Source organism: Phodopus roborovskii, unplaced genomic scaffold, assembly GCF_943737965.1.
Source record: "Phodopus roborovskii unplaced genomic scaffold, PHOROB, whole genome shotgun sequence".
NCBI lineage: Eukaryota > Metazoa > Chordata > Mammalia > Rodentia > Cricetidae > Phodopus > Phodopus roborovskii.
Window position 1 is genome coordinate 2,442,990 of NW_026125648.1, and position 13,145 is coordinate 2,456,134.

Sequence of the window (13,145 nt, forward strand, 5' to 3'; positions counted from 1 at the left end):
TTAAATGAGATGAGACATGCAAAGAACTTAACATTGTGTCAGACACATGGAATGTTCTACATAAATAGTAGTCTGATCAAATGAATTAGGCATAGATCACCTGTACTCCCTGCAAGCAAATTCTTGTCTTTCAAAAGCATTAGTCAATCTGGTAGGGGGGATACACTGACATGTCTCAAACATTCTCCAAAGAAATCATTCTAGGCTTAAAATCCTGACAACTCACAGAGGGAGAGGGATAAAAAACAAAGTAGGGGTGCATTTGGGGAGGAAGGGGTCCTGGCATAAGCAGAGACTCACATTAGGAGCATGCATATTGAGTGCAGTGTGCTATATGAAGTCAGACCAGGAAACAGACAGAATGGTGTGGGTACCATTGAAAGTAGTGGTCCAATGAACACAGTGGTCCATCTCTTTACCCAGTGTCCTGTGCAAAGCACTAGGTGGCATGCATTTTTACTGGGTACATCTCTAAACACATCAAACCATATTAGACACCACAAAAATAGCTGAAAGCAGCTGACATAAACACTCCCCAGACGCAGAGTGTTTCAGAAAACTGCAGATGGCTTTTCCTGTGACTATGGAAGCTACTCATATAAATGCACCTGCATACCTAGAGCCTGCTACATGGTAACAGGACAACCTCATGTTCCTTGTGGAGCCTACAGCAGAAGTCTAGCCCTGCTTAGGAAAGCAAGACTACTGTTTTTGATTGGTTTTTCTTTCCAGTTTTGAGACAGAGTCTCACTAGGCTGGTCTGGAACTTGTGAAGTTCCTGCCTCTGTTTCCCGAGTGCTGACATTATAGACACATGCCCTCACACCTGGTCGAAGTGATGATTATATGATATGACCCTATAGCTTTGGCAAAAGTGATGGTAGCTGAATACCTGCAGAGCAGATTGAGTGCCTGACCTAGGGTTAATGGCCTATGTTTTCTGAGACCTAATAATTAATTCAGCCATACATTGACTCACCGAGATTTCAATTCTGATAGGTTACAAATGGCATGACTAGAAATAATCTGCAGATGGAATATTACCCCCTGCAAACCCTAAGTATACATGTCTGTCCCTGGCTCATCCCTTTCCAATCTACAGGATACCTGTCCCACCTAACACACAGTATGTAATCAGCATCTCTCAAGTGATGGCTAGGAGTTAGGAGATAGAAGAAATATGGTGAGCATCTCCATATAGAATAATTATTTCTATATTGTCTTGAAGGGTTCTCAGGGTCGCACTGGAACTTCTGGCCCCACGGGAGCAACTGGTATCCCAGGTTTAAAAGGTAGGGAACATTTTCGCTTTTGATATGTTTGCCTAGACCAAGGGTGGTTTCTATCAATCCATAATTCAGGGGGTGGGCAGAACTGTGTTTAGAGGGAAAATGAATTTGGTTTGTATTTCCCATTTGGCCCAAACCCTCTGCATTCCTTTTTCTTCAAAGACAATGTAAACAACAGAGGTACCTGCCGAAATGTTTTCACAGCACTGTCATGGCAAAAACAAAAACAAAACAAAAAACCCACATTCCTTTGGCTTTTTATTTTAACCCATCTGTTTTCAGCAGCATAAAAGAATTTCAGCTCAGAGCAACTCTTCCACTGATGAGCACAGCCCCTCGGCAGGAGCAGTTCCCATCTTTACATGAATCACTATTCTGGTTGTGTTTCAGGGTCCACTTAGCCATCTTCTCACACTTATTGGGCCTAGTGATGTGTTTTCAATGGAGTCGTGCTATGTATGAGAACATCTCCTGCCAGTAGCTTGGAAGAACTCCAGGTCCTTTTACCCAGTGGGTGGTTTTGTCAAGAAACTCCTCTGGCCATATTGAATCTGAATTGAGGAGGAAAAGATTGAAAAGATTGCTTTGGCAAAAAAAAAAAAAAAAAAAAAAAAAGAATGAACAATTGTTTTTCCTGACCATTTGAAAAATTATTTTTTATACCTGCAGGAGACCAAGGCCAAACACTTGGGTTTTCTGGAAGCCCAGGGCTCAAGGGACAGCCTGGTGAATTAGGTTTTAAAGGTAAGACTGCAGTATTTTTGCATACACTTCACAAATGTTTCAGAACTTGAGGACTAGAAAGAATTATGGAGATTAGTCCCAAGTTCTTCAATGTCCATCCAGTAGATAACTATAGTTTTCCCAGGCAAACTGACAAGAACCTTTAGCCTGGTATACCCCCCTGAAACGTGGTCTACATATTTTCATCTAAACTTTGGTGCAAGAACATCTCAATCCATCATTCGTGCTTCTGGAAGGCACTCAGAAAAAAAAAAAAAGTCTACTTACATCTCAATCAAATACAGCTTCCAAATACACAAACAACTGCCATAATCTTTCCCAGAGTTTCTTCGCTGAATCAAGTTTCCTCAACATCTCAAAATACTTTCACCTTCCTACCCATGTTTTCCCAGGGAGGAGCACAATTCCAGAAATGGGGACTAATCATCGGGCAATTTTCTTGATCTTATAGGTGTAAAAGGAAAAGATGGGATAGTTGGTGACACAGGTTTCCCAGGAAACAAAGGTGATGATGGAAAAGTTGGTATTGCTGGAGACCCTGGCCTTCCTGGCTCCCCAGGTACTGTGCTGCTTGACAAGTTTATTCTGAAGAAATTAGCATTAGTGTCAAGCCATACCCTATTCTGAATGTCTCCCTTGGTTTCACATTTAGGACTTCAAGGGATTTCAGGTATGAGCGGAGACCCAGGCCTCCAAGGATCCCCTGGACATTTGGGGTTAGTTGGCCTCCCTGGACCCTCTGGCTTAAGAGGACCTAAAGGTATGTGAGGAGGAAGTGGCAGCATGTGTCTTTTCCTCAATAGCAGATGGTAACCACTTTATGTTGGAATGTAGCCGCTAGGCTTAAGCCATGTGATGTTACATGAGGATTAATGGGAAAGAAGAATGTAGAGTGGGCTAGAGATATGGGTTAGTGGTTAAGAGCACTTATTTTTGCAAAGGACCTGAGTTTGATTCTGAGCACCCACATTGGTGGCTCCAGTCCCAGGTGATCCAGTGCCCTCTTCTAACCTCCATGGGCGCTTGTATAGTTCATAGACATACACGCAGGAAAACTCTCATACACACCGAGTAAATGAATATTTAATTGGAAAAAAGGATGAAAATGAAGGGAAGGGAGATGAACAATTATGAATGTGAATAGAAGAACGTAAGTACTACAAAGAAAAGGATTAACAAGAAAGACACGTTAGTTTTCTATTACTATAATGAAATCCCTGTGGTTGGTTACTTAGAAAACAATCATAGATTGAGCTTGTAGTTTTTGAAGCAGTAATACCAAAGAGCTATGGGCACTGTCTTTAAAGAGGACCATAACTTAACTACATCACCTTCATGAGAGAGAGAGAGAGGGAGAGAGAGAGAGAGAGAGAGAGAGAGATATAACAACTCAACTCAATAAGAGGCCAAAGTGTGTAGATGGAAGTTTCTGTCCTGCCCCATCCTGCAGCCGTTCAGTCCCAAATAAACACACAGATGCTTATATTAATGACAAACTGTTAGGCCTATTGCTCAATCTTATTACTAACAAACTCTTACAACTCAAATTAATCCATAATTCTTATCTATGTTTAGCCATATGGCTTGGTAACTTTTCTTAGTATTGTATTCTCATCTTGCTTCTTCTATGTCTGGCTGACGACCAAGTCTCTGCCCCCCTCTTCCCAGAATTCTCCTAGTCTGGTAGCTACTGGCCAATCAGCATTTTATTAAACCAATACCGAGTAACAAATCTTTACAGTGTACAAGAGCATTATACCATATCAAAACTGAGGGGTTGGGCCAGTCATACTCTTATGTAACAATTCACAATTATGAGAACTTGAGGTCCATCTCTTTTGTGGAGAGTCCCAGTGACAAAATCAACTTTCACTAAACCTTACTCTCAAAGATCCCACCAACTCTCATTACATCCCAACAGAGACCTTCAGGAACACATTAAAACTATGTCCAAGTGAGATGGTTAATATTCATAAGGTCTAGAATCACCTAGGAGACAAGCTTTGGGGACGCCTTTTAAGGGACAATGTTTATTTTATTAGCCTCTGGGAATGCCTGTGAGGAATTATCTAGATTGGGTTAACTGAGGTGGATAGACCCACCTTAATTATAGGAAGTACCAGTCCATTGGCTGGAGTCCTGGACTGAATATGGACTGAATAAAATAGGATAAAGTGGGCCAAGAACAAGCATTTATTACCATCTACTTCATGACTATGAATATAATATAACCACTTGCCTCAAGTTCCTGCTGCCATATTTTCCTCAGCATGATACCCTCAAATAACAAGCCAAAAAAAAAATCCTTTCTCTTTTTAAAGCTACTTGTATCAAGTATCTGATCACAGAAATGAAAAATGTAACCACTACATGAAGCCATAGCAGAAAGCGATTGCCCTAGCATATGTTGTATTTCCTTGCTTTAATTTTCTAGAACCAGTTTCTGGTTCTATTAAAAACACTTACTGTTGGGGAGATGTGGCTCAGTTGGTAGAGTTCTTGTCCAGCATACACAAAGCCCTAGCTTCAATCCCCAGCTCTGCATAAACCAGAGTGATGGCACACACCTATAATCTCTGCAGTCTGCATGGAGATACAGGAAGATGAGAAATTGAAGGTCATGCTCAGCTACATAGTGTTGTAAGCATCCTGGAGAATGTGATCCTATCTCAAACAAACAAAACTAAGAAAAGTGGGAGGACCCGTTTATTTGGCTTTGTGATTTTAGAGGTTTTCCACCACAGTTGTCATGTGGCTTCATTACAGCTGGGCCTGCAGTAAGGAAAAATACCATGATAGGGAGTGTGTTGCACAGTCAGGCTGCTCACCTCATGATGATCAGGGAGCAATAAGAGGCAGTGCCAGGACAAAGAAGCCCCATTCATGACATGCCCCTATTTAACTACTTCCTCCAATTAGGCCCCACTTCATAAAAGTTCTTCTACCACTCAATAACTCATTAAGTTTTGAGTTACATCGAATAAATGCATCTCTAAAATCAGAATCATGGGAATCTAATGATTTCCTAAAGACTATGCCTCTGAATATACTCTTTGATTGGGGAATATCCATCAACAACTCTTACTAAGGAGTAAGCCTTCAACACTTGGGCCTTTGGCAGACATTTTAGATCCAAACCTTAACAGCTAAATAACTGCCATCTTACTCTTAAAGTTGCAGTGGCCCTTATAACAATTGCGAGAACCCAAGGTGCAGGGAGTATGTTTGAAACTGGCTATTTTTCTGTAGGGTAATGAATAATTGAGTAATACCTCAATAAAGACAAAGATGACTAGCTGGGTATTGGTGGTACACGCCTTTAGTCCCAGCACTCTGGAGGCAGAGGCAGGCAGATCTCTGAGTTCGAGACTAGCCTGGTCTACAGAGCAAGTTCCAGGACAGCCTCCAAAGCAATACGGAGAGACCCTGTCTCGAAAAAACAAAATAGATAAATAAATAAATAAATAAATAAATATAAAGATGACTGGAGCCATATCTGACATTCTCTCTCCTCAGGATTCTCTGGACCTCCTGGTTTACATGGACTGAATGGACTTCCAGGCACCAAGGGTACCCATGGAACTCCAGGTTAAAAAAAAAAAAAAAAGCCCTGAAGATAAGGTTTAAGGATATAATTAGAGGGTCTTAATATGAGGGGGAAAGAGGATGTTTTGTTTTTCTGTGGGAACGAACTTCCCTTCCAGGCCACAGGGAAGTCTCCACCTGGGGGCTGTCTCCACTTGAGCTCTGACCCCTCCCTCTGCATTTCTCCCTAGGAGCCAGTATCACTGGTGTTCCTGGGCCTGCTGGCCTGCCAGGACCCAAAGGGGAAAAGGGAATGCCAGGAATTGTCATTGGAGAACCAGGAAAACAAGGTTCAAGGGGACAAAAAGGTGACCAAGGTAAGTCAGTCCAAGTCAGACCTTGCAGAAACTGAATGAGGCCTTGGCTGGGGAGCAGGGTTTGGTTGATCAGGACCACGTGGTTCACAGGGTTGAATTATGATTGGCTTTCCATTTTTATGATTCTCAGAGCCTTAACATTGAGTGCTAAGAAAAGGTAAGGTGTGCCAGGGAACACTGTTCCAAGTGCCCTTCAGCCTCCAGTTTTCCCCAGTTCTCTCTAATTAAGCTCTGGGCCTCTTTTTTTATACTTCTCCAGAGCCAGGAAAATGCTTCTAAGGAGCAGAGTTTGTCCATTGAGTGAGATCTTAGCTACAACTTCCTTAGTGCTCCATGAGAATGGGAGACACCAACTGGCAGAAGAACCCCAAGATTGAGAGAATAAGGCCCAAAGTCTGTACTCTATCAGGATCAGTTCTATTTTCATAAATTATTTTCACCCTGATCTTAGCTCCTGACCCTGAATGAAGCCTTTCTGGATGTCCTACTCGAAAAGTTCTCGAAACGTAAGAATGACTTGCCATTCTTCAGCTTCCTTAGCAATGCTCTGGGCACCCATAATGTCTCCCACTATATGGAAAGCACGAAATGAATGCAGTATAGCCCGTGCCTAAGATTATGGCCTTTAGGTTCACATTTCAGTTCTCCCTCTCACTGAGCAATGAAGTTACATGCCTATCTATCAATGCCAAATGAACTCAGTAACTTTTTTCTGTGAAATGGATATAATCACAGAACTGCCTCACAGATTTTTTTGAGGACTCTATTGACAATAGGGTAATGAGCATCAAGGAACATCTCTCAGTGTCTCACCAATGCTCCAGAAACTCTGGGCACTGTGCTATTACATGCCACTCGGGGAGTGATAGCTACAATATATTTGGGACCCTAGATCTCACCACACTTTTGGTTTACATACTGTACATATGTTTCCAGGAATTACATTCACACATTAATCTATTTCCTGCTGCACTTTGAATTGAGACATCTGCTGTTTCTGTGTTAAATCTTTCCATTGCTTGGAATTAACTTGTTCTTTTGGGAAAGCCAGGAGTTTCTCCAGAGGAAAGGCTCAAAGCAGGGTCTGAGCCCGCAGAACAATTGTGGCCTTTTTCCCAGGACATAGAGAAGACAGGACCAGAGGAAACATATGGCATTTCTTCTTCTGTTTGTAAATCATGACTGTGGATGCCTGGTTATCAAATTATTCACTTACTTTAGCTGACATGAAATCATAATTACAATTACAGTAAACAGCAAACATCAAGATGGATATATTACAGAAACGTAATTATGAGGAGCAGCACATCACAAAGGAATGCATTTGGTGTGGTTCTGTCATTAGATGTTCAAAATCAGCAAAACAAGCAACATACTGTTTGGGGATGCAAATATTCATGAACAAATTATGATGAAAAGGAAGGGAGCACAAACTTTGGGAATGGCTGACTCTGAGAGGAGGGGGTTGAACCTATGGAGGCTACACACATAATTAACACGATAATTACATCTTTGTCTTTAGTGTGGCAATGGAGTGCAAATGTGTTCATCATACCTGGGTTATTCTTTATTGAAACAATTTGTTTAAAAAGAATACAGCATGTGTTGTACACCCAGAGGAAACTGTCTGTGATTTGTTAGAGGAAGTAAAACAGACTCAGCCTAAGAACACTTCATTCCCTGTGCTCACAATACCTTTAGCTAAATGATTCACAATTATACTGTTGTTTTCATATTTGCGTTAAATCCTTAGAGCCTACATTTATGTATTTAGCGTTTCCCCGGCATTGGAATCAGTTAGCAAAACAGTCATTTTGCATTTGCAGTTCCTCATTTAGAACATTTTAGTTTTCATCAAACAACTTGTGAGGGTTCACAAGATGGCTCAGCGGGTAAAGGCACCTAAGTTACAAGCCTGACAACCTGAATTCCATCCCTGGAACTAAAGTTGGGTTTGAAGGAGAGACCCAACTCCACAGAGCTGTCCTCTGCACTTCACTCATGCACTGTTACATACACCCCAAACACACACACACACACACACACACACACAAACACGCGCACACGCGCACACACGCACACACACGCACACACGCACACAGGCACACACACACACAATAATGATAAGTTATTAACAATATGAGATTTGGGCACTACTTTAGGTCAGCAGTATATTTATTTAATATTTGATGATATATTAATATAACTATAAAGTCAAGAAGCAGATAATAAAGGGCAGGCAAGTCCTCAAAAAACTGACATAGAGGATTCTTAGAATCTGTATGCTGCCCATGCTTACTCCATTGCTTGCGGTTTTATGGTATTTTCCTTGTTGGCTGGTATAAAATACATAAGTTTTCTACATGCTCATATACATGTATGAAGCTCTACTTCCAGGAAAAAGCATACAATATGTCTTTCTTTTCAGATCCTTACCTCAGTGAAAAAGAAAAGTACTTCAGAGAGTCATCATGACACAGCTGACAATGCTGAAGCTTATTTGTATTTTGCTTGTACAGACAAAATCAACAAGAGCCTTTTCTCAAAATCAGCCTTTCCATCTCCAGTTTTCTTTGTGATTCAGTGCATTTATGAGCTATTTTTAAACACCTGCTTTGGCTAATCTACCATCTCTCTTTACAAGTTTACATGGATTTACCAGTTTTATAAGGTGGATATAAGATGGGAAATTGAGTAATAATATTTTGGGAGTTTTCTTCTCTCTCTCTCTCTCTCTCTCTCTCTCTCTCTCTCTCTCACACACACACACACACACACACACAAAGAATCTCAACCAACGGATTTTAGCAATCAGATTACACTGAATTTTCTCATTTGACCATCTGTTAGAATATACCAGTAACACATTAGTTCCTGCTTACTGTACAGCAGGAACTTCTACATATATGTAGGTAGTTTTGAGAGTTCCCCATCAAAACTGCCATATGTGTCTTTCATATGCATTAAAGAAATATTTTGTCATCTGATGAAAGTTTTGTTTTTTAACTTATAATACAAACTGTTCTACAGATCAAAAACATGTGAAGTAGTATGCAAGTCTGAGCAAAGAGTTCTCGATTACATAACTATTGACTTTGGCCAAAGGGGAACAGGTATCTGGTCCAGACAAATGTGTTCAACAGGCAATCCCCCTAATACAGTCATTCCCCTAATACAGCACCTTAAAAAAAAAAAAAAAAAAAAACCTGGGTGTCTGTTTGCTTGTTTGTTTGCCTAGAAGTGCCAGGAGATAGTCCAGAAACCCAGAACACACAGAGGGATCCATAGTACTCTTGCTGCCTCCATTCTGAATGGTCTGGTTTGAGTCATACAGTAGCTGTAACTTTTGGACAGCTGTTAGGAAAATTTGTTTGATGGACCAGTGTGTTTAATAACAACACTTGAAAAACTTACATTCCAGCTGCTCAGCCATGCCTTTTTTTTATTTATGGTTTGGAGAAAGCAGCCTGAAATATTTCCATCACCAGTGGAATTGGGGAGCTAGAAATTTCCATAGCTTTGTCTTGATAAGATGAAGCTCCAGCTGGAAAGGAAGAGCCTGAGCCTTTCTTACTCACTGTTGTCTGTTTCCTGGGAAGATCAGATGAAGAGAAAAGAGCCCTCTGCTGGTTTAGGCTGGTCTTGCAAGCTATCTTAATGGCTTCCATTTTCTGAAAGCACCGGGCTCTCTCCTAGACATGGGAAGCCCACCAAGCCCCATTTTATTTATTCTTTGCAGGTTTCCCAGGTCTCCAAGGTCCTGCTGGTCTTCCCGGAGCCCCAGGCATCTCCTTGACCTCAGTCATAGCAGGACAGCCTGGTGACCCCGGGCGCCCAGGCCTAGATGGCGAAAGAGGTAAAAAAAAAAAAAAAAAAAAAAAAAAAAACCTAACTAGAACTGGCCACTCTATATAATGCAGTGCAGTCCTTTTCCCGATGCTGGATATGCTGCTATTTATTCCCTCCCAACAAGATTTCAGGGACTAGAACTGGCTGCCTTATGCTGAGGTGTTTGAGAAAATCAGGGCATGGAGACTCTAAGGACAGCAACAAAAACCCCTGAACTAGGAATGTGCTTTAGCTACCTAAGTCCCTAGGCCTTCAGCAGCTTCCCATCTTCCTGCGGGTCATTACTGTTCCAATCTTATCCCTAGGCCGCCCAGGCCTTCCAGGACCTCCAGGTCCCCCTGGGCCATCCTCAGACCAAGGCGACTCTGGAGACCCTGGCTTCCCTGGAATTCCAGGCCTTCAAGGGCTTAAGGGAAACCAAGGACTTCCAGGTTTCTCTGGCCTCTCTGGAGATCTAGGGCTGAAAGGTAAGTCTGTTCCAGCAACTGCAAGACACATCAGTCACCACTGCACTGTCCAGCGGCTCTGAAGAGGCCTGTGGATGGTGGTCTTCCTGCCCGGTCTCCCTCCATCACCACGATGTCAACACCTGACTTGTTTTCCTTTGGCCCTTGTCAGGCATAAAGGGGGAGCCTGGCCTCATGGGGACTCCTGGCAAGGTCGGGCCACCAGGAGACCCGGGATTTCCTGGGATGAAGGGGAAGGCAGGGCCAAGAGGTGAGTGCGGGCAAGTTCCAGGCCAAGCCTGAGCTGTGGAGGGAAGGGGTAAGGCATGAGGCTGAGGCTGTTTTAGAAACCATACTGTCCAACCACACCACAAAAGCAACTAGGGGGATCATGTTCTCCAACTCAGGAGGTAGTTTCTGTACTTCAGAAATACCTCTGTCCCCATCTGCCCCCAGGACTGAAGGTCCTTACTGCTTTGTTGCCATGGGTCCTGACATTGACCTCCATCTGTAGTATTTCTGCATTGTGTCTAGACCACTACCCTCATTTTCTCAGTTCAGAAAAGAAGCAACATTCTATCCTCAAGCCAAACCCTTACCTAGGCATTCAGTCCATCAGCAGCCCCTGAGGGCTGTAACCCTTAACAAGCCTCATACCTGCTCACTTTGCATCAAGTCTGCTGTTACCTCGAGGTCCAAGTCATCAGCATTTCTCGTGTAGCACCTTTCCTGCCCCCAACAACAACCATTTTTTTCACATACAGTTGCCAATAAAAAAACAAACCGTTCTATTCATGGCATTGAACTAACTATAGCCCATAAAATCATGTGTGACACCTCCCTTTTCATCCTCATGCCAGCCTGTCCCCTTTACTGCTCACTGGACTCTCAGATAGTCTCTCAATTACCTTCTTTTGCCCCCTTCTCTCCTTCCTACTAGTTCCCTTCTCCCTGGTTGTTCCATCCTCTGTTTATGTCATATATATCTCACATAACATGGTGTTCTCCAATGCTATCCATTTGCTGGTAAATGACATACTTCTCTTTTCATTATGACTAAAGAAAATTCCTTCGTATATGTGCGCCATAATTTCCTTGTCCATTCATCTGTCAATGGATACTTAGACTGGTTCCAAACCTTGCCTATTGTGAATACTGCAGCGATAAACATGGTTATGGACGTATCTCTGTGTATGGTGACTTGGGAGCCCTGTGAGTATATTACCGGGAATTGTACAGCTGCCAATTCTACTTCTATGAGGAGCTCCAATATTGATTTCCATGGTGCCTGTGCTAGTTTACATTCCCATCAGTACTGTATACGTTTCCTGATTCTCTCTTGCCCTTCAGTTCTTTAAATGTGTATCTCCTGATACTTCTGATGTTTCAATAGTTTCAGCTAACGTCACTGGTGATGAAAATCTACTGATGCTCTAAAGCAGACCCCTCTTCCCGTACCCCCATGTTCCCTCTCATTATAACTGCATTATTCATTCCCTTCACAGGCCTTCTTAAAATTTGCATGGTGGGGTTAATAGTATTTGTCAAATTGTGCATTGTTCATCTTCTCCATAAATGTCCATCACTGTTCTAGTTTCACATCTCCCAGGACCTTGGCATATAGTAAGCACCCAAGAAACAATGAATTAGTAAACAACTTGCTCTACTTGTAAGGTAGCTTTCTTGGGTGGGGCTTTAGGCTGGGATGCCAACTGCACCCCTGGGTTGGCTTCATCTCTATAGCATCTTTGGTACTGCATTAAGAAAGCATGTAAGTAAATGCCTGCTCTGTCCATGAGCCAAGTCTCAGCCTACTATATTGGCAGCAGACATTTCCTAACTGCCTTCCACCTAGCAGATTGCACACTGAGCTATGGGAAGCCAAAATGGATGGGACTTGCTCCCTTGCCTTGCCCATAAGGACCCATCAAGCCACCTCGAAGGAGATAGGGAAAAGAAGGTCCCATTAAGGGTCCTGGAGGCCTCAAGTGGGACTTGTGAGCACAAAAGAAAGAGCAGATGGTTGGTGACTGCCAAGCAGAGAGAAGGACACCTGTGCTGCTGCTCTGCCCCAACCTGACCCTGCTATTTCACCGCCTGCCCTCAGGCTTTGCCGGCCCCCAGGGTGCTCCAGGGCACACACCAATTTCTGAAGCTATCCAGGTTCCTCCAGGGCCTTTGGGTCTTCCAGGCATTGATGGCATCCCTGGCTTCGCAGGAGATCCTGGGCCTCAAGGCTCTGTGGGTCTGCAAGGTAAGAATGGCACCAGAGAAAGGGAACTCCTGGGAAGCTGGGAGGCCATGGCTGAGAGGCTAAATCTTCCTGGCTCGGCCCAGTTTTGAGAAGGTGACTTCATCAAGCATTTCCCTTGCTACTTCCTTCACAAGGCTCCCACACTCCTTGCCAAGGAAGAGAAAAGGCAGAAAGCCAGTGGGGCAGTGTTTATAGTTGTCTTCAGAGGACAAGTGAGTCTCTCCCTTAGATAACTTGCCATCTCTAAAGTTCTGTTTGGAGATAGAGATGTGGTGAGTGGAAAATCACAGCACAGGATAGTGGAGAAAGCGTGGGGACTGGGGACAGGAAATCTGGCTTCTAAGTCCTAGCTTTGTCCCAACAGGATGAGTTATTACTCTCCCTGGGACTTCACATGAGCCTTAGGAGAAAGACCCTGAACCTTCCATACGGAGCCCTCCTCCACCTTGTGGATTTTTTTCTCCTACAGGTTCTAAAGGTCTACCTGGCATCCCTGGCAAGGATGGCCCCAGTGGGCTTCCAGGCCCACCTGGAATCCTTGGTGATCCTGGTCTCCCAGGACTACAAGGACCTCCAGGATTGGAAGGTGAGATGAACAAAATTTAGAGACTTAGTCAACCCTGTGGTCAATTTGCCGCTATGAGAGGGCTCACATGCTGAG

At 43.2% G+C, this 13,145-nt stretch overlaps 1 protein-coding gene across 1 annotated transcript in view; it reads left to right on the forward strand.

Moving 5' to 3' along the window:
• The window catches only part of Col4a6 (collagen type IV alpha 6 chain), a 287,481-nt gene that overhangs the window by 268,003 nt on the left and 6,333 nt on the right, over positions 1-13,145 (forward strand). Inside the window, exons 32-42 of the mRNA XM_051178016.1 lie at positions 1,229-1,292; positions 1,959-2,033; positions 2,485-2,592; positions 2,686-2,793; positions 5,550-5,621; positions 5,810-5,935; positions 9,675-9,791; positions 10,090-10,251; positions 10,403-10,501; positions 12,338-12,484; positions 12,954-13,070. Of these exons, the coding sequence (XP_051033973.1) occupies positions 1,229-1,292; positions 1,959-2,033; positions 2,485-2,592; positions 2,686-2,793; positions 5,550-5,621; positions 5,810-5,935; positions 9,675-9,791; positions 10,090-10,251; positions 10,403-10,501; positions 12,338-12,484; positions 12,954-13,070 (1,195 nt within the window). The remainder of the gene's footprint in view (positions 1-1,228; positions 1,293-1,958; positions 2,034-2,484; positions 2,593-2,685; positions 2,794-5,549; positions 5,622-5,809; positions 5,936-9,674; positions 9,792-10,089; positions 10,252-10,402; positions 10,502-12,337; positions 12,485-12,953; positions 13,071-13,145) is intronic.